General features: G+C 48.5%; 1 protein-coding gene across 2 annotated transcripts in view; it reads left to right on the top strand.

Annotated features, from left to right (window-relative positions):
- LOC117194005 (la-related protein Larp4B-like) overlaps positions 1-20,444 on the top strand; it is a 177,098-nt gene extending 156,654 nt beyond the window's left edge. For both annotated transcript variants that reach the window (XM_033398640.1, XM_033398641.1), the window contains 5 exons: positions 5,795-5,847; positions 10,351-10,403; positions 15,145-15,197; positions 17,322-18,474; positions 18,542-20,444. In XM_033398640.1, coding sequence (XP_033254531.1) covers positions 17,431-18,474; positions 18,542-20,329 — 2,832 coding nt within the window. In that variant the 5' untranslated portion in view covers positions 5,795-5,847; positions 10,351-10,403; positions 15,145-15,197; positions 17,322-17,430 and the 3' untranslated portion in view covers positions 20,330-20,444. The remainder of the gene's footprint in view (positions 1-5,794; positions 5,848-10,350; positions 10,404-15,144; positions 15,198-17,321; positions 18,475-18,541) is intronic.
- The last annotated feature ends 204 nt before the right edge of the window (positions 20,445-20,648 follow it).

Genomic DNA, 20,648 nt, shown 5'->3' with positions numbered 1-20,648 from the left:
TTCGAGAAAACTAAAAACGCAGAATCATAGATAATGACCTGAATCTGGATCAGATCGGATCATTTTTGTAGCCAAAAGCAAGAAATCAATTTTCAGTGGCTACGCAGCGCCCGACGTCACGCTCAGACTGATTTTCTGTCTCTCTCGCACGCACTCTTTGTCGTGTCGTTTAATATTAGCGGCGTCTGCCGGAGGAGAGTTATACTGACTTAGTATCGGGTATAACCGTAGAGTTGCGGTGTCCGCAGCAACTCACAACGTTCCCCCTCGTTATTATTTTTTTTCTCACCGCGCAACTGAATGCTTGTACGGCCACGAGGAGAAAGAAAGATTTGGGCGGATCTACTGACGAACAAAAATTTTGTTCTCCGGATCTGCCTTTGCACGATCCTTCGCCATTCACCTTGAATGGTTATGGACATGGTGGGGAGATTTTTGTTCGTTTTTAAGCATATTCTTAATGTCAACCCTAGATGGCGCTAGCCCCCACACGACCAGGAACATTTAACATGTAACACCACAACAAGAAATTAAGCCAACCTAACTATACACTAACTATGGTGACTAAACTTAATAATTAATAAGTATCTCGGTGAGGTGTGATATATTTATATATATAATATACATAAATATATAAATTGTACAAATACCATCGGGCATACTTTCAGGCGAAGAACACAAATATGCTTTCCTATCCGCCCGACAAGCGACCACTACAGTGTCTATGCAGTGTTTTTAATTTGTAAAAACAGAAAGCCTCAATATACCTGCCACCCAACCAACCTTGGAGTACAACTGATTTTGAGCAACTTTTTCTTAGCCTGGGGAACAGATTCATCGCAGGCGGTGACTTTAACGCAAAGCACCCATGGTGGGGTAACGTCAGCTCATGCCGTCGAGGGAAGCGATTGCAAGAGGCCATCGTCAGTAGCACATGCGAAATCCTTGCCACTGGCGAGGCAACTTTCTTCTCATACAACACTCGCCTTACACCTTCTGCTCTCGACTTTTTCATTGTCAACGGGATTGCGCAAAACAAGCTGTCAGTCGAAACTAAATATGAACTCTCCTCGGATCACCTGCCAATTGTAGCATCAGTGCATCATTCTCCTCAAATCAAAACTATGAAGCAACAAATTCTCCCTCGAGGCTCTTGCGTTGAAGTATTTCAAGCCGAACTAGATAGTAGAATCAACCTCAACACGGAAATAAAAAGTCCCGATGATATAGAAGATGCAATCTCGATATTTATGAGAAACGTAATATTGGCTGCATCTTCTGCTGCGCCTGTAAACCAATGTTCACCAAGCCAACGACGACAAGATACTCTTCCCCCAAGTGCCGTAGCTCTCCTGCGCCTGAAAAGAAGAGTAAGAAGAGAGTATGCGAGAACGGGTGATACTCGAGTTCATCAAATCTACTTGAGACTATCAAACCGTTTGCAAAAGGTACTTGCAAAAGTCAAGCAGACGAGCATTGATAACATTTTAGAAAAAGCTGGCCCCGATGCATCTTTCAACTATACTCTCTGGAAGCTTACAAGCCGATTTAAAAGAGTAGTCATGTCTAAATCGCCAATTAAAAATCCAGCAGGCGGTTGGTGCTACTCCAGTCAGCAAAAGGCTGATATCTTCGCAGACAGTTTAGAGCAAAGATTTAAGCCATTTAATCTTACGTCTGCTGTTACACGAAGTGCCGTCGAGCTACAATTGGAAATGCCATTTCAAATGTCCTTGCCAGCAAGCCCAGTCACATTTCAAGAGGTGGTGCAGCAAATTAAGAAGCTGAAGGCCAAAAAATCCCCTGGTGAGGACCTGCTGGACAACAGGACTTTAAAACTTCTGCCTAAAAAAGCGCTGCTATTTATAGTGCTGCTCCTCAACAGCATTCTTAGGATAGGACACTTTCCTACCTGCTGGAAGATGGCGCTAATCTCCATGGTACCTAAGCCAGAAAAACAACACACAGAAGTCGATGGCTACAGACCAATTAGCCTGCTCTCAGCGCTAGGGAAGATGGCGGAAAGAATGATACTGAACCGCATCATGCAGCTTGAACCTGTAAAGAAAAGAATTCCAAAGTGGCAGTTTGGATTTAGACAAGGTCACGGCACGCCAGAACAACTTCATCGAGTGGTCAACTTCGCGCTTGATGCAATGGAGCAAAAAATGTATTCGGTAGCTGTGTTTATGGACATTCAACAAGCGTTTGACAGGGTGTGGCATGATGGCCTCCTCTTTAAGCTGAGAAACATATTGCCGCCGCAGCTATTCCAGCTGGTGAGTAGCTTTCTAATGGACAGAAGTTTTAGAGTTGTTGTAAATGGAGCAAAATCATCGAAGCGCCCAATCTGTGCAGGCGTCGCACAAGGCAGCGTTCTTGGACCAACGTTATATACCCTATATACAGCCGATATGCCTTCCTCAAGGGTAATAACTGGGTTGGACGAGGACGATGTGTTGATAGCAACCTACGCGGATGACACTGCAGTGCTGACCAGAAGTCCAAGCATAAATCTAGCTACGGAAGCTCTGCAACAATATGTTAGCAGCTTTGAGGTCTGGGCTCAGAAATGGAACATAGGCATCAACAGCAGCAAATGTGCTAATGTTACTTTTGCTACGAGAACACTTTCTTGCGGAGGCATTAATATGCTGGGCTCCACACTTACGCACAAGAGCTCGTACAAATACCTGGGTGTTGTACTCGACAGGTCACTAAATTTCAAAACCCATACTACCATGGTTCGACAGTCTGTGATGGCGAAAGCGGGAAAGATGGCGTGGCTACTTGCACCAAGAAATAAGCTATCGCTGTACAGCAAAGTCACGATATACAAGTCCATCCTCAGCCCCATATGGAAATACGCACTTCAAGTTTACGGCATCCCGTCAAAAACCAACTTAAATAAAATTAGAGTTGCTCAGTCAAAAATTCTACGACGAATATGCAATGCTCCATGGTACATACGAAACAGCGACATCGAGAGGGACCTAAAGGTTCCCAAAGTGGGCGATGTTATACAATTACATGCAGCAAGGTACTTGCAACGACTTGGTGGTCACCCTAATGCGCTAGCCAGACGTCTAATTAACCCGCCAAGGAAAAGAAGACTCAAAAGGAGTCATCTAATGGATCTCCCTACTAGATCCCTCCTATAACATCTCATTAACTTTTTGTAAATATTCTAAATAATGTATGTACCTACTCCATATATGTAACATTAAGTTTAAGTATGTATCTCCTGTGATCAATTGTTTTTCCCCTTAAATGTAAAACTAGATTAAGTTGCCACGAAAGGTAGCAGTAAACTTGTTTACAATAAAATACAAATTTTCCACATGAAAAAAAAAAAAAAAAAAAACAGAAAGAAAAAGACGAAGAATGTGGCTCAGCACAGACTCAGCGAAGGTCCCCTCCAGGTCCCCTTTCTGGTATCCAGAAAACCCTGCTTCAAGTGCCAGAAAGTAAAACACATATGTTCCACTGCTGCACGACGTTTACCAGCACTAGTTTATCGAACTGGACATCGTGCTCTCTCTCTCTTTGAAATCTAGTGTCGTGACAGCTTTAGGCACGGAAATCATGTGCGACAGAGACGGCTACAGTGACTGCATTTTGCTCCACATTTGCAGATGTGTGTACCATATATAATCGTTTATCTTTAAGCTAATAATGATTGTTGTTATGCTGTTCTCCACCTCCACCTCTCTCTCTCTTTCTCTCTTCCAGTGTGGCTTAGCTCCCCATTCACTTGTAGGGGGAAGCACACATAATGCTCAGCAAATCATGCCTCTGGCCACTGACGTCCCAGCATTTGGCCAAGAGCCTCTGCCATTGGCACTTTAATGAAAACGAGGAAGGAAGCTGCTGGGCAACAGCTGCTGGTGAAAAAGTCGAAGCGACTGCTCGATGTGGCTTTTGTGTTGTTTGCGGCTTTGCCACACACAAGCGAGCGACAGCTGCCACTGGCAGTGCCACTGCCACTGCCACTGCAGTGGTGTCCTGTGAGATTGAGATTTTGCAGAGGCCTTTAATTTCGTTCTTAAAGAGTTGCGCCTTGGCCTTCGTTCGAGCCCTGCCGTCGTCTAGACTTTCAAGTGCCTCTTGCCGCCATGGGGTGCGGCAAGTGAAAAGGCTCCCATTACGGATACGTGCACCTCCTGAATAGAGGCTCCATGTCCCAGACAGGCAGGCAGGACCTCAGTTTTGAGGCTGCGATTTCCCGGTGACTTCTCACCTTTCCAGCAGCCACTGGGATGGCCCGCAGAGAGGGCGTCTGCCTGGCAGTGCCCCTCCTATGATTATTCAAAGTATTCGAGAGGTATCCCCCCCTCCCCATTTCCGTTATCTATTAGTGGAACAAAGTATTACTTTGCGATGCAAATGGCGATCCGATCGTCAGGCTATCGCCAGGCACTTTGGCGTGTGGGCCGCGATTGAAATTTCAATCGAATTGTAGCCCCAAAGCCGATCGGAGCTGCCTTCGTTTTTAGCAGGAGACAACTTTTGAGTATTATTTTGATTGTGATTGTGATTGTGCGGGCAAGGGTGGAGCTCCCTTCAGTGCTGTGAGTCTTTCAAAGGGAATTCTGTGTGCTCTTAGAGTCGCTTGAATTTTAAAGACTCGATTCCAGAGACTCATGTATTGCTTTGCCCCAAAATAACAGTACAAATTATGAAACCAAGGCTTAAAGGATGTCCTGTGTATCCCACTGCAAAGCTGGGCGACTTTATGGCGAATGTTGATTAATTTGCTGCTCCTATCGCTGCACCACGCGGCAGCTCTGAGCCCCGCCCGGCAAGGCCTTAAGCCGCTTGGGCAGTGCTTGGCTGGCAGATGTCTCTGGAGTCCCGATGGCCACTGAATGAATCTCACACTTAAGTTGTTTTTGCTCTTTTGTTGCAGGCCAAAGACGTCAGCAATTGCGTGTTATTTTCGATTTACAATTTTCCATTTCCCCATTACGTTTTTACGTTTTTCGTTGGCTGTGATTACGCTGCGGATTGTACGCTGTCATCAGGAAAAAGCTATCATCTATAATCGTTGAAACTTGATAAATGATGGGATGTCCGCTGTGCCCCTCTCGCTGAGGGCCTGTCCCTGACAGAGAGTGTCCCATAAATAAAGCATAGCCCACTTCTCAGGGTAGGCAACCCCCCGGCCTCGCTCCGGGCACAGGTCTGCCTAATTAGCCGCCGAGGAAAATATACCACCGCTAATAGGTTTATTATGAACACACGCACAGAAAGGCAATTAAAATTTATACTTGGAGAACCCCGATTAGGGTTTTTTAGCCTTAACTAAATCACATAATCGGGTCCAGAGACTAAAGTCAGTGGTGCCGCAGGAAGTGATAGGATGTCCCTGCTACTGTTTGTCCCATGTGCCACTCTACCGCATTGTCATAGCAGCTGCCTCTGCAGCCGCTCTATCACTTTCGAATGTGGGGGATATGTGGGGTTCTTTATTTGGTTAAGGTTTTAATAGTTCATATTTTGTTCCATAATGTTCCTTAAATGTGCGATAAATATGTATTTTTCTTACGTCATGGCTTCTCTTCTGCTGACAGTCGTTTCTTAGGGATTCATCGTTGATCATCTTTTGATTGGGTTTTGCGTACCAGTGGGTATATTAACCAATTCGCTGCTGAAGAAGCCCAGTAGCTCCTCTCCTAATCGGCTTCCTGGTCTCGTATTTAGTAAATATCGAATTCCATTGTTTATCCCCCAAATTGAGTTATTTATAATCCAAAATAATTCCTAATTCCATCTCCTTTTGTTTTATTTCCAGCTTCATAGCAGAACTTTGGCATTTGAGTGCATTTCCAGGCAGATTAAATTATGGTAAGAAATACATTATTGATTTTATGTCCTTTTGCTGACCAATTGATTGTGTGTGTGGTGTGTGTGTGTGTGTGCTTCTGGGCTCCCTTTTAGACCATTTTCAGTCGAAGATTTTCCACTTTCCACTTCGATGGCTGTCGATTTGATGGTTTCTTTGGTGGCCAAGAGCGGGGGAGCTCCATCAATCTTCGTTTTGCAATTGCCCGCCTTTGGGCTTCCTCTTAACGTGTCTTAAATGGCGTTTAATGGGAATGCACGAAAAAGAACACGAGACAAATTTCACTATGAGCGAGGAAAGCGATTAATTCGGCAAAACCACCACCCCCTCCCCTCAAAAAAAAAAAAAATAAAAGAAAGTCGGTTTCGGGACGGAAGCGGGGCCATGCCACAGTAGAAAAACCCCAGTCAGTGTCAGCCAGGCGGCAAATGTGTCTTGTAGATGTCCGCCCTCTGGCCACCTGCCGCCCGCCCCACTTGGCCTTGAAGCAGCAGCCGATTGTGTGTGTGTGTTTTTGTGGGTGCAAGCAATTTATCTTTCACATTTTCCACTGCTGCGGTTTGTGGCTCCTTTTCTCCGTGCTCCCCCATGCCACTCCCTCTTCCTCCTCCTCCTTCGCGCTCGGCAATTATGCGTAATGCGCATTTTTTCCGTTGCATACTTCGGTGCGTCGCGGGAGGAGCACAGGAGCACAGGTTGGGGCTTCCTCCAGGCAGTGGCATGCCAAAAATTAATACAGCCACATTCCTCGGATGTCGCGCTCTCTCTCTCGCTCTCTCCCTCTCTCTCTCTGTGGGGCAGCTTAAGCGTGAGCAATTCCCTGCCTTCGTAATTAAGTTGAACTTAATGGGAAAATACCATTATCTTCAGTCCTGAACAATGAACAGGGCGACCACAGACTGCCATTATTTGGGGATATCTATGGATTGCCGCCAAAGAGAGAGAGAGGGACACAGTGAGGTCTCTTTAAGGGGGAACTTCAGAACTTTGAAGCAAATTAAAGCCAAAACATTCCAGAATCGGTGAGGATGACCATATCTTCTACAGTGCAAAATCTGAACCAGATCGAATAATGATTATAGCCAGAATCAAGAAAACAATTTCATTCTTTCTCGCTCTGTCTCTCTCTAACACACAGGTTTCATGGTCGGTTTTGTCAATTGCAAAAAAAGTGAGTTCAAGGATCTCAGAACCTATAAGAGCCATAGCAACCAAATTTGGTATCCACACTCCTGTGATATCGGACCTTGACCGTTTCGTGTCCAAATTTCGCCACACCCCCTTCCGTCCCCGCAAAGGACGAAATTCTGGGGCATCCACAAATCTCAGAGACTATTAAGGCTAGAGTAACCAAATTTGGTATCCGCACTTCTGTTAGATCTCACTATAAAACATTTATCTCAGAATTTCGCCCCACCCCCTTACGCCCCCACAAAAGACGAAAATCTGTTGCATCCACAATATTGCACATTCGAGAAAACTAAAAACGCAGAAGCATAGATAATGACCTTTTCTATCAGATTGCTGAATCTGGATCAGATCGGATCATTTTTGTAGCCAAAAGCAAGAAATCAATTTTCAGTGGCTACGCAGCGCCCGACGTCACGCTCAGACTGATTTTCTGTCTCTCTCGCACGCACTCTTTGTCGTGTCGTTTAATATTAGCGGCGTCTGCCGGAGGAGAGTTATACTGACTTAGTATCGGGTATAACCGTAGAGTTGCGGTGTCCGCAGCAACTCACAACGTTCCCCCTCGTTATTATTTTTTTTTTCACAGCGTCAACCCTAGATGGCGCTAGCCCCCACACGACCAGGAACATTTAACATGTAACACCACAACAAGAAATTAAGCCAACCTAACTATACACTAACTATGGGGACTAAACTTAATAATTAATAAGTATCTCGGTGAGGTGTGATATATTTATATATATTTATATACAAATACCATCGGGCATACTTTCAGGCGAAGAACACAAATATGCTTTCCTATCCGCCCGACAAGCGACCACTACAGTGTCTATGCAGTGTTTTTAATTTGTAAAAACAGAAAGAAAAAGACGAAGAATGTGGCTCAGCACAGACTCAGCGAAGGTCCCCTCCACTTTTGGAGCAGCTGGTATGCAGAAAACCCTGCTTCAAGTGCCAGAAAGTAAAACACATATGTTCCACTGCTGCACGACGTTTACCAGCACTAGTTTATCGAACTGGACATCGTGCTCTCTCTCTCTTTGAAATCTAGTGTCGTGACAGCTTTAGGCACGGAAATCATGTGCGACAGAGACGGCTACAGTGACTGCATTTTGCTCCACATTTGCAGATGTGTGTACCATATATAATCGTTTATCTTTAAGCTAATAATGATTGTTGTTATGCTGTTCTCCACCTCCACCTCTCTCTCTTCCCTCTCTCTCTCTTTCTCTCTTCCAGTGTGGCTTAGCTCCCCATTCACTTGTAGGGGGAAGCACACATAATGCTCAGCAAATCATGCCTCTGGCCACTGACGTCCCAGCATTTGGCCAAGAGCCTCTGCCATTGGCACTTTAATGAAAACGAGGAAGGAAGCTGCTGGGCAACAGCTGCTGGTGAAAAAGTCGAAGCGACTGCTTGATGTGGCTTTTGTGTTGTTTGCGGCTTTGCCACACACAAGCGAGCGACAGCTGCCACTGCCACTGCCACTGCAGTGGTGTCCTGTGAGATTGAGATTTTGCAGAGGCCTTTAATTTCGTTCTTAAAGAGTTGCGCCTTGGCCTTCGTTCGAGCCCTGCCGTCGTCTAGACTTTCAAGTGCCTCTTGCCGCCATGGGGTGCGGCAAGTGAAAAGGCTCCCATTACGGATACGTGCACCTCCTGAATAGAGGCTCCATGTCCCAGACAGGCAGGCAGGACCTCAGTTTTGAGGCTGCGATTTCCCGGTGACTTCTCACCTTTCCAGCAGCCACTGGGATGGCCCGCAGAGAGGGCGTCTGCCTGGCAGTGCCCCTCCTATGATTATTCAAAGTATTCGAGAGGTATCCCCCCTCCCCATTTCCGTTGTGTAAGCAACATCTGTCTCTGATTATCTATTAGTGGAACAAAGTATTACTTTGCGATGCAAATGGCGATCCGATCGTCAGGCTATCGCCAGGCACTTTGGCGTGTGGGCCGCGATTGAAATTTCAATCGAATTGTAGCCCCAAAGCCGATCGGAGCTGCCTTCGTTTTTAGCAGGAGACAACTTTTGAGTATTATTTTGATTGTGATTGTGATTGTGCGGGCAAGGGTGGAGCTCCCTTCAGTGCTGTGAGTCTTTCAAAGGGAATTCTGTGTGCTCTTAGAGTCGCTTGAATTTTAAAGACTCGATTCCAGAGACTCATGTATTGCTTTGCCCCAAAATAACAGTACAAATTATGAAACCAAGGCTTAAAGGATGTCCTGTGTATCCCACTGCAAAGCTGGGCGACTTTATGGCGAATGTTGATTAATTTGCTGCTCCTATCGCTGCACCACGCGGCAGCTCTGAGCCCCGCCCGGCAAGGCCTTAAGCCGCTTGGGCAGTGCTTGGCTGGCAGATGTCTCTGGAGTCCCGATGGCCACTGAATGAATCTCACACTTAAGTTGTTTTTGCTCTTTTGTTGCAGGCCAAAGACGTCAGCAATTGCGTGTTATTTTCGATTTACAATTTTCCATTTCCCCATTACGTTTTTACGTTTTTCGTTGGCTGTGATTACGCTGCGGATTGTACGCTGTCATCAGGAAAAAGCTATCATCTATAATCGTTGAAACTTGATAAATGATGGGATGTCCGCTGTGCCCCTCTCTCTGAGGGCCTGTCCCTGACAGAGAGTGTCTTATAAATAAAGCATAGCCCACTTCTCAGGGTAGGCAACCCCCCCGGCCTCGCTCCGGGCACAGGTCTGCCTAATTAGCCGCCGAGGAAAATATACCACCGCTAATAGGTTTATTATGAACACACGCACAGAAAGGCAATTAAAATTTATACTTGGAGAACCCCGATTAGGGTTTTTTAGCCTTAACTAAATCACATAATCGGGTCCAGAGACTAAAGTCAGTGGTGCCGCAGGAAGTGATAGGATGTCCCTGCTACTGTTTGTCCCATGTGCCACTCTACCGCATTGTCATAGCAGCTGCCTCTGCAGCCGCTCTATCACTTTCGAATGTGGGGTATATGTGGGGTTCTTTATTTGGTTAAGGTTTTAATAGTTCATATTTTGTTCCATAATGTTCCTTAAATGTGCGATAAATATGTATTTTTCTAACGTCATGGCTTCTCTTCTGCTGACAGTCGTTTCTTAGGGATTCATCGTTGATCATCTTTTGATTGGGTTTTGCGTACCAGTGGGTATATTAACCAATTCGCTGCTGAAGAAGCCCAGTAGCTCCTCTCCTAATCGGCTTCCTGGTCTCGTATTTAGTAAATATCGAATTCCATTGTTTATCCCCCAAATTGAGTTATTTATAATACAAAATAATTCCTAATTCCATCTCCTTTTGTTTTATTTCCAGCTTCATAGCAGAACTTTGGCATTTGAGTGCATTTCCAGGCAGATTAAATTATGGTAAGAAATACATTATTGATTTTATGTCCTTTTGCTGACCAATTGATTGTGTGTGTGGTGTGTGTGTGTGTGTGCTTCTGGGCTCCCTTTTAGACCATTTTCAGTCGAAGATTTTCCACTTTCCACTTCGATGGCTGTCGATTTGATGGTTTCTTTGGTGGCCAAGAGCGGGGGAGCTCCATCAATCTTCGTTTTGCAATTGCCCGCCTTTTAAGCTTCCTCTTAACGTGTCTTAAATGGCGTTTAATGGGAATGCACGAAAAAGAACACGAGACAAATTTCACTATGAGCGAGGAAAGCGATTAATTCTGCAAAACCCCCCCCCCCTCCCCTCAAAAAAAAAAAAAAGAAAAGAAAGTCGGTTTCGGGACGGAAGCGGGGCCATGCCACAGTAGAAAAACCCCAGTCAGTGTCAGCCAGGCGGCAAATGTGTCTTGTAGATGTCCGCCCTCTGGCCACCTGCCGCCCGCCCCACTTGGCCTTGAAGCAGCAGCCGATTGTGTGTGTGTGTTTTTGTGGGTGCAAGCAATTTATCTTTCACATTTTCCACTGCTGCGGTTTGTGGCTCCTTTTCTCCGTGCTCCCCCATGCCACTACCTCTTCCTCCTCCTCCTTCGCGCTCGGCAATTATGCGTAATGCGCATTTTTTCCGTTGCATACTTCGGTGCGTCGCGGGAGGAGCACAGGAGCACAGGTTGGGGCTTCCTCCAGGCAGTGGCATGCCAAAAATTAATACAGCCACATTCCTCGGATGTCGCGCTCTCTCTCTCGCTCTCTCCCTCTCTCTCTCTGTGGGGCAGCTTAAGCGTGAGCAATTCCCTGCCTTCGTAATTAAGTTGAACTTAATGGGAAAACACCATTATCTTCAGTCCTGAACAATGAACAGGGCGACCACAGACTGCCATTATTTGGGGATATCTATGGATTGCAGCCAAAGAGAGAGAGAGGGACACAGTGAGGTCTCTTTAAGGGGGAACTTCAGAACTTTGAAGCAAATTAAAGCCAAAACATTCCAGAATCGGTGAGGATGACCATATCTTCTACAGTGCAAAATCTAAACCAGATCGAATAATGATTATAGCCAGAATCAAGAAAACAATTTCATTCTTTCTCGCTCTGTCTCTCTCTAACACACAGGTTTCATGGTCGGTTTTGTCAATTGCAAAAAAAGTGAGTTCAAGGATCTCAGAACCTATAAGAGCCATAGCAACCAAATTTGGTATCCACCCTCCTGTGATATCGGACCTTGACCGTTTCGTGTCCAAATTTCGCCACACCCCCTTCCGCCCCCGCAAAGGACGAAATTCTGGGGCATCCACAAATCTCAGAGACTATTAAGGCTAGAGTAACCAAATTTGGTATCCGCACTTCTGTTAGATCTCACTATAAAACATTTATCTCAGAATTTCGCCCCACCCCCTTTCGCCCCCACAAAAGACGAAAATCTGTTGCATCCACAATATTGCACATTCGAGAAAACTAAAAACGCAGAATCATAGATAATGACCTTATCTATCAGATTGCTGAATCTGGATCAGATCGGATCATTTTTGTAGCCAAGAGCAAGAAATCAATTTTCAGTGGCTACGCAGCGCCCGACGTCACGCTCAGACTGATTTTCTGTCTCTCTCGCACGCACTCTTTGTCGTGTCGTTTAATATTAGCGGCGTCTGCCGGAGGAGAGTTATACTGACTTAGTATCGGGTATAACCGTAGAGTTGCGGTGTCCGCAGCAACTCACAACGTTCCCCCTCGTTATTATTTTTTTTCTCACCGCGCAACTGAATGCTTGTACGGCCACGAGGAGAAAGAAAGATTTGGGCGGATCTACTGACGAACAAAAATTTTGTTCTCCGGATCTGCCTTTGCACGATCCTTCGCCATTCACCTTGAATGGTTATGGACATGGTGGGGAGATTTTTGTTCGTTTTTAAGCATATTCTTAATGTCAACCCTAGATGGCGCTAGCCCCCACACGACCAGGAACATTTAACATGTAACACCACAACAAGAAATTAAGCCAACCTAACTATACACTAACTATGGGGACTAAACTTAATAATTAATAAGTATCTCGGTGAGGTGTGATATATTTATATATATAATATACATAAATATATAAATTGTACAAATACCATCGGGCATACTTTCAGGCGAAGAACACAAATATGCTTTCCATATCCGCCCGACAAGCGACCACTACAGTGTCTATGCAGTGTTTTTAATTTGTAAAAACAGAAAGAAAAAGACGAAGAATGTGGCTCAGCACAGACTCAGCGAAGGTCCCCTCCACTTTTGGAGCAGCTGGTATCCAGAAAACCCTGCTTCAAGTGCCAGAAAGTAAAACACATATGTTCCACTGCTGCACGACGTTTACCAGCACTAGTTTATCGAACTGGACATCGTGCTCTCTCTCTCTTTGAAATCTAGTGTCGTGACAGCTTTAGGCACGGAAATCATGTGCGACAGAGACGGCTACAGTGACTGCATTTTGCTCCACATTTGCAGATGTGTGTACCATATATAATCGTTTATCTTTAAGCTAATAATGATTGTTGTTATGCTGTTCTCCACCTCCACCTCTCTCTCTTCCCTCTCTCTCTCTTTCTCTCTTCCAGTGTGGCTTAGCTCCCCATTCACTTGTAGGGGGAAGCACACATAATGCTCAGCAAATCATGCCTCTGGCTACTGACGTCCCAGCATTTGGCCAAGAGCCTCTGCCATTGGCACTTTAATGAAAACGAGGAAGGAAGCTGCTGGGCAACAGCTGCTGGTGAAAAAGTCGAAGCGACTGCTCGATGTGGCTTTTGTGTTGTTTGCGGCTTTTCCACACACAAGCGAGCGACAGCTGCCACTGGCAGTGCCACTGCCACTGCCACTGCAGTGGTGTCCTGTGAGATTGAGATTTTGCAGAGGCCTTTAATTTCGTTCTTAAAGAGTTGCGCCTTGGCCTTCGTTCGAGCCCTGCCGACGTCTAGACTTTCAAGTGCCTCTTGCCGCCATGGGGTGCGGCAAGTGAAAAGGCTCCCATTACGGATACGTGCACCTCCTGAATAGAGGCTCCATGTCCCAGACAGGCAGGCAGGACCTCAGTTTTGAGGCTGCGATTTCCCGGTGACTTCTCACCTTTCCAGCAGCCACTGGGATGGCCCGCAGAGAGGGCGTCTGCCTGGCAGTGCCCCTCCTATGATTATTCAAAGTATTCGAGAGGTATCCCCCCCTCCCCATTTCCGTTGTGTAAGCAACATCTGTCTCTGATTATCTATTAGTGGAACAAAGTATTACTTTGCGATGCAAATGGCGATCCGATCGTAAGGCTCTCGCCAGGCACTTTGGCGTGTGGGCCGCGATTGAAATTTCAATCGAATTGTAGCCCCAAAGCCGATCGGAGCTGCCTTCGTTTTTAGCAGGAGACAACTTTTGAGTATTATTTTGATTGTGATTGTGATTGTGCGGGCAAGGGTGGAGCTCCCTTTAGTGCTGTGAGTCTTTCAAAGGGAATTCTGTGTGCTCTTAGAGTCGCTTGAATTTTAAAGACTCGATTCCAGAGACTCATGTATTGCTTTGCCCCAAAATAACAGTACAAATTATGAAACCAAGGCTTAAAGGATGTCCTGTGTATCCCACTGCAAAGCTGGGCGACTTTATGGCGAATGTTGATTAATTTGCTGCTCCTATCGCTGCACCACGCGGCAGCTCTGAGCCCCGCCCGGCAAGGCCTTAAGCCGCTTGGGCAGTGCTTGGCTGGCAGATGTCTCTGGAGTCCCGATGGCCACTGAATGAATCTCACACTTAAGTTGTTTTTGCTCTTTTGTTGCAGGCCAAAGACGTCAGCAATTGCGTGTTATTTTCGATTTACAATTTTCCATTTCCCCATTACGTTTTTACGTTTTTCGTTGGCTGTGATTACGCTGCGGATTGTACGCTGTCATCAGGAAAAAGCTATCATCTATAATCGTTGAAACTTGATAAATGATGGGATGTCCGCTGTGCCCCTCTCGCTGAGGGCCTGTCCCTGACAGAGAGTGTCCCATAAATAAAGCATAGCCCACTTCTCAGGGTAGGCAACCCCCCGGCCTCGCTCCGGGCACAGGTCTGCCTAATTAGCCGCCGAGGAAAATATACCACCGCTAATAGGTTTATTATGAACACACGCACAGAAAGGCAATTAAAATTTATACTTGGAGAACCCCGATTAGGGTTTTTTAGCCTTAACTAAATCACATAATCGGGTCCAGAGACTAAAGTCAGTGGTGCCGCAGGAAGGGATAGGATGTCCCTGCTACTGTTTGTCCCATGTGCCACGCTACCGCATTGGCATAGCAGCTGCCTCTGCAGCCGCTCTATCACTTTCGAATGTGGGGTATATGTGGGGTTCTTTATTTGGTTAAGGTTTTAATAGTTCATATTTTGTTCCATAATGTTCCTTAAATGTGCGATAAATATGTATTTTTCTTACGTCATGGCTTCTCTTCTGCTGACAGTCGTTTCTTAGGGATGGGATCATCGTTGCTCTTCTTTTTCGAGGTATCGCATCATCGTTGATCATCTTTTGATTGGGTTTTGCGTACCAGTGGGTATATTAACCAATTCGCTGCTGAAGAAGCCCAGTAGCTCCTCTCCTAATCGGCTTCCTGGTCTCGTATTTAGTAAATATCGAATTCCATTGTTTATCCCCCAAATTGAGTTATTTATAATACAAAATAATTCCTAATTCCATCTCCTTTTGTTTTATTTCCAGCTTCATAGCAGAACTTTGGCATTTGAGTGCATTTCCAGGCAGATTAAATTATGGTAAGAAATACATTATTGATTTTATGTCCTTTTGCTGACCAATTGATTGTGTGTGTGGTGTGTGTGTGTGTGTGCTTCTGGGCTCCCTTTTAGACCATTTTCAGTCGAAGATTTTCCACTTTCCACTTCGATGGCTGTCGATTTGATGGTTTCTTTGGTGGCCAAGAGCGGGGGAGCTCCATCAATCTTCGTTTTGCAATTGCCCGCCTTTTGGGCTTCCTCTTAACGTGTCTTAAATGGCGTTTAATGGGAATGCACGAAAAAGAACACGAGACAAATTTCACTATGAGCGAGGAAAGCGATTAATTCTGCAAAACCCCCACCCCCTCCCCTCAAAAAAAAAAAAAAAGAAAAGAAAGTCGGTTTCGGGACGGAGGCGGGGCCATGCCACAGTAGAAAAACCCCAGTCAGTGTCAGCCAGGCGGCAAATGTGTCTTGTAGATGTCCGCCCTCTGGCCACCTGCCGCCCGCCCCACTTGGCCTTGAAGCAGCAGCCGATTGTGTGTGTGTGTTTTTGTGGGTGCAAGCAATTTATCTTTCACATTTTCCACTGCTGCGGTTTGTGGCTCCTTTTCTCCGTGCTCCCCCATGCCACTCCCTCTTCCTCCTCCTCCTTCGCGCTCGGCAATTATGCGTAATGCGCATTTTTTCCGTTGCATACTTCGGTGCGTCGCGGGAGGAGCACAGGAGCACAGGTTGGGGCTTCCTCCAGGCAGTGGCATGCCAAAAATTAATACAGCCACATTCCTCGGATGTCGCGCTCTCTCTCTCGCTCTCTCCCTCTCTCTCTCTGTGGGGCAGCTTAAGCGTGAGCAATTCCCTGCCTTCGTAATTAAGTTGAACTTAATGGGAAAATACCATTATCTTCAGTCCTGAACAATGAACAGGGCGACCACAGACTGCCATTATTTGGGGATATCTATGGATTGCAGCCAAAGAAAGAGAGAGGGACACAGTGAGGTCTCTTTAAGGGGGAACTTCAGAACTTTGAAGCAAATTAAAGCCAAAACAATAACTTCTTAGGCTCAATCAATGATTGGTAATTCCCCGGATTGTTGGCCAGAATATTGTAATCCATGTGCTTCCTGTAGAATTGATCTAATTTTCACAAAATTCAATTTTCCGCCATGCCATTTATCAATTTGCATGAATTTCCATTGTCCGGGTAGTCCTTGGGTCGCATCCTGGCCACCTGGCCACCTGCCACGGCTGGATGCGGCGAATATTTCCGTTGCCTAGTTTCTGGCTGGAACCCGCGAATTTTCCCATCTAATTTCCAGTAAACTTGCCTTTGTTGCACTTCGAACAACATTTAAATGGATTGTGGGCGAAAGCCAAACCCCTGGCGGACGGCCTGGGCCATGATTGATTGGGTAACACTGAAAGCCACTTAATGCGGCCAGGCCTCACAACGGAACCGGCCTGACCCTTCACCTTTTCACCTGACAGACTGACAGTTGACACAAAATCTAAATTAAAAATTCAATGATGGATGATGGATGGTGGAAAAGCAAAGGCATAAATCCCATGAGACGCAGTGGCAAATGCGGAGGCATCCCTAAACGTTGCATGGAATTTGTTGAGGTGGCAATTTGCTTTTTAGTATTTCTAGAAATACAAGCTCCAATTGGCTCCCATTAAAGGCACACTCCACTCCATAAGGACTCGCATTTGGCCCTGTAGCAGCTCCGTCTTTCCTGCCTTGCATAATTATGCATAATCAGATTACTCTGCCATGGAAACCATTAGCCATTAGCTGCCAACAGGCAGTAGCGATTGTGTTCTCTGATGGATGAGTAGTTGACTCTTGATTGCTGGATGGGTGGACTCTTGGCCTGGTCTGTGACTCGTTCGCACAACCTGTAAACGAAGAGGCACGAATTGAATGAGTGAGCATCATCGACAAGCATTGGGCACACAACCCTTCGGGTAATCCGTGGAAATGGTCCCTCGTGCTTGTGCCCTTCCCAAACGAGCGTGTCCGTTCGCTTACGGGCAATTTGGGCCGACCAGACCAGACAAGAATTGGCTCTGAATGGCCTCCGAGTATAACTTTTGGCCTCCTTTATTCCCATTCGTGAAATCTGTAGTTCTTATGGCTCTCTTTTGTTGTCTCGCTTGCAGGCCTTGATCAAGATGTTGCTGCCGTTGCCGGGCACGGCTAAGGACCTGTGCAGGACCACGAGTTCGCTCTCCAGCCACACAGCCACGTGCAGTTCATCCCTGAGCCAGGATGAGGCCACCAATGCCGCCAATGTCTGCATCGACGGGACTGCAGACGACTGAAGTGCATGCCCATGCCCATGCCACGCCGCAGCAGCAGCAGCAGAAGCAGAGACTACACCAGACCCCGACAGAACCACTTGACCCCGACAGGAGTCTGCCACAGCAGAGGCACGCGACGCCCAACTCGAAGCTCCTGCCGTCCCTGGAGCTGTTGGTAGAGAACAAGATTAGCTACAGCGGCTCGGCCGTCACATATCACCAGTCGCCAGATCTCAGAGCATCCCCCCAAACCCATTCCCAAACCCATTCCCAATCCCATTCCCGAACAGCCAACAAACGGAGCTCCCTCAGCAGTCCCTCGTCCAGCGAGGACTGTGTGAGTGCCGCGAGGGCGAGCATATTTGATGAGGCCGCCGAGAGCTTTGTGATCAACTTTCCGGCAAAGTCAGCGGCCGCGTCGCAGCACCAACTGCTGCCCCTGTCCGACACGGTGCCCCTGCTGACCCACATCGAGGCCACCGTGGTGGACAAGCAGCGGTCCATTCGCCTCAGCAAGAACAGCGCCTCGCTCATCTTCACCAAGAAGGAGCTGGGTCTTGGTCTGGGTCTGGGCCACCACCAGAGACGACAGCACCACAGCAGCCTCTACGGCGCTGGCGGCGAGCGGACGACGCGCAAGACGACAAAGCACTTGCCGCACACGCGCGGACAGCAGCAGCGGCGCAGTCTGCCGCTTAGCTACAGCCACACGAACGCCAGCAATCTGGTGACCACAGCCGGCGCAAACTACGCTCTCAACGGGGCAGGAGGAGGAGCAACAGCCGCTGCAGCCGCAGGTGGGAAACTTGTGCCGCACAAGCATCAGCAGCATCACGGCCTGGGCCTCACCTCACCCACGGCTACCTCTGGTGTGGGGGGCGCCGCGGCAGGCGCTGGTGGAGGAGGAGGCGCCGTACCGCCCCCGGCCCACACGGCCCGCAAGCAGCTATCCTACTCCTGGTACGCGCCCGTCTACAGTGCCCTCGAGGAGGAGCTCGAACAGGACTCGCGGGTGAGTTGGCGGCTAAGCCACTCTGTGGGAAGAGATTAATCGGTTGTTTGTCTTTCTGTTTCCCCAGGACTCGTCGCCAATTCACAATCTGGCCAACACAAAGCAGCACCAACGCTCCGCCAGCCAAAAGGCCCCCTCAGCTTCTGTCTCCCTGCATGCCACGTCCCACCACGAGCACGCCCAAGAGGCCGAGACGGTGGCGCTGCTGGAGACGCAGACGCGCAACAAGATCATCATTTCCTCGGCGAATGGCGATGCTGGCGGAGCAAGCAGCCCCAGTGCCGGAGGAGGCGGTGGCGGCGGCGGTGGCTGCGGATCTGGAGGAGGCCTGGCTCCAGACTTGGAGAGCTTGTTGGGGCTGTCCGGGGGCGGACAGCTGCCACGATGGCGTCGCTTCGAGAACTTTCTCAAGTCCCTCGTGGGCCTCAAGGCCAGCAGCAACGGTCGAGAGCGGGAAAAGGATCGGGAGACTGGCCTGCAGCGTCCAGCCTCGCCGGAGATACGGATCACACGCACACCCTCGGAGCAGAACGTGGTCCTCCTGGATCTGGCCGGCCCCCAGGAGTTAGCCAACGGGCATGGGCCCAGGGGCAGCCTCAGCATCAGCGGATCGAGCAGCTCCCTGAACGTGGTCCAGCACAAGCTGTGGCACATCATGCGGCGCGAGGGCAGCGCCAGCAGCCTCCACCAAGAGAAGTCCCAGTCCATTGTCCAGTACACGGGACTGCGCAAATGCGAGACCGTCCTGGCCCTCACGCGGCAGGGCCAGAGCCACAGCCACAGTCAGAGTCACAGTCAGGGCCTAAGCCTGTCCCAGAGCCGGAGCCAGGGCCACTCGATGGCCGGCCATGGCAGCGGGATCTTCAGCAGCGCCGGCGTCGAGCAGATACGACCCCTCAATCGGCTGCGGAACAGCGTGAACAGCATCAACGGCCACGGCGGGGGCGGGGCCACCTGCTCCCGCTGCACCAGCCTGCTGTCCCTGGCGGCCTCCGGGTCGCGCTACTCCCTGGCCAACGGATTCGTAGTTCGCCCGGACTCGGCAGCCGGCACGGAGGAGGAGCAGCCGCACATCAACGTGAATGCCCAGATCCGACTCAGCGGCGGAACGGTGTCGGCGCCCTCCAGCAGCCCCAGTCCCCCGTCCAATGTGACCACGGCCACGCTCCATTCCAGCTCCAACAACAATCTGTTCCATGCCAAGGAAGAGCAGCAGGAGGAGGAAGAGGAACAGCAGCTGGAGCAGCTGGAGCAGTCTCCAGCGACTGGCGGCGAGCTCGGTCCGTTTGGCACCAATCATGCCTATCCTTTGACCGTCAGCTCCCTGCTGTCGATGGCCAATGCCAATCATGCGGCCCAGGCCTGTTGCGTGCGGGACGGCATCACCCTGCAGCGCCGCGAGATGCTCGCCTCCGTGGAGGTCACACCCTCGGCCACGCCCACCAGCACTTTCCAGCCATTCACCTGCAAGCTGTGTCTGATCGACGTGGAGGATGCGGGCGAGGCCATGTCCCTGCTGCAGTGCGACTGTCAGTTCTGTATCGAGGTGAGTAGTCGGGGCGGGGGCACTCCCCGTCAAGAATATTCCATAAATATTCAGAGATCTTTATACTCGAAATTCGATAAGATTCAGCGAGCACATAATCGTAAAAATGGTAAAACGGGGAAAAGTCCGCTAAGCCCCAGCAAGGGGATTTTCCTTTCCAAGCACATAGATACACCGCCACACAGATACATCGCCACACAGATACACCGCGAGCTTGGCGAGCTTGGGCCAAAAGGCCAGAGAGTTGAGGAAGCTGATGGTGCTCCCAAAGAGGTCCATCACGAACCCAATGAGGGATCTGGTGGATGAGATCGAATATCTGCAGCGAGAGTTGGAATCGTGCTGGCAGGCGATCTCTGCGGAGCAGGCTGTAGCCAAGGTTACACAGCCGGAAGTGACGGAGAGGGCGGGAAAGAGGGCACGGCTAGAGCCCAGGAACACCATCCACCCGTCCCCGTCCCCAAGGCCGAAAAGTAAAAAAAAACCGAGAAGAAGCCGCAGGAAGGCCAAATGAGGGACGCCGTAGCTCGCAAGGGACCGGAGGACGCCCCAAAGGATCGAGAGGCGGGGTGGGTGAAAGTCGTAGCTAGGCAAAGGCCAAAGCCAAAGCAGCAGCAACGACGAAGAC

Source organism: Drosophila miranda (genome assembly GCF_003369915.1).
Source record: "Drosophila miranda strain MSH22 chromosome Y unlocalized genomic scaffold, D.miranda_PacBio2.1 Contig_Y2_pilon, whole genome shotgun sequence".
Lineage (NCBI taxonomy): Eukaryota > Metazoa > Arthropoda > Insecta > Diptera > Drosophilidae > Drosophila > Drosophila miranda.
Note: the sequence above shows the minus strand (reverse complement) of the source record. Positions and strands in the feature narration are given on the sequence as shown.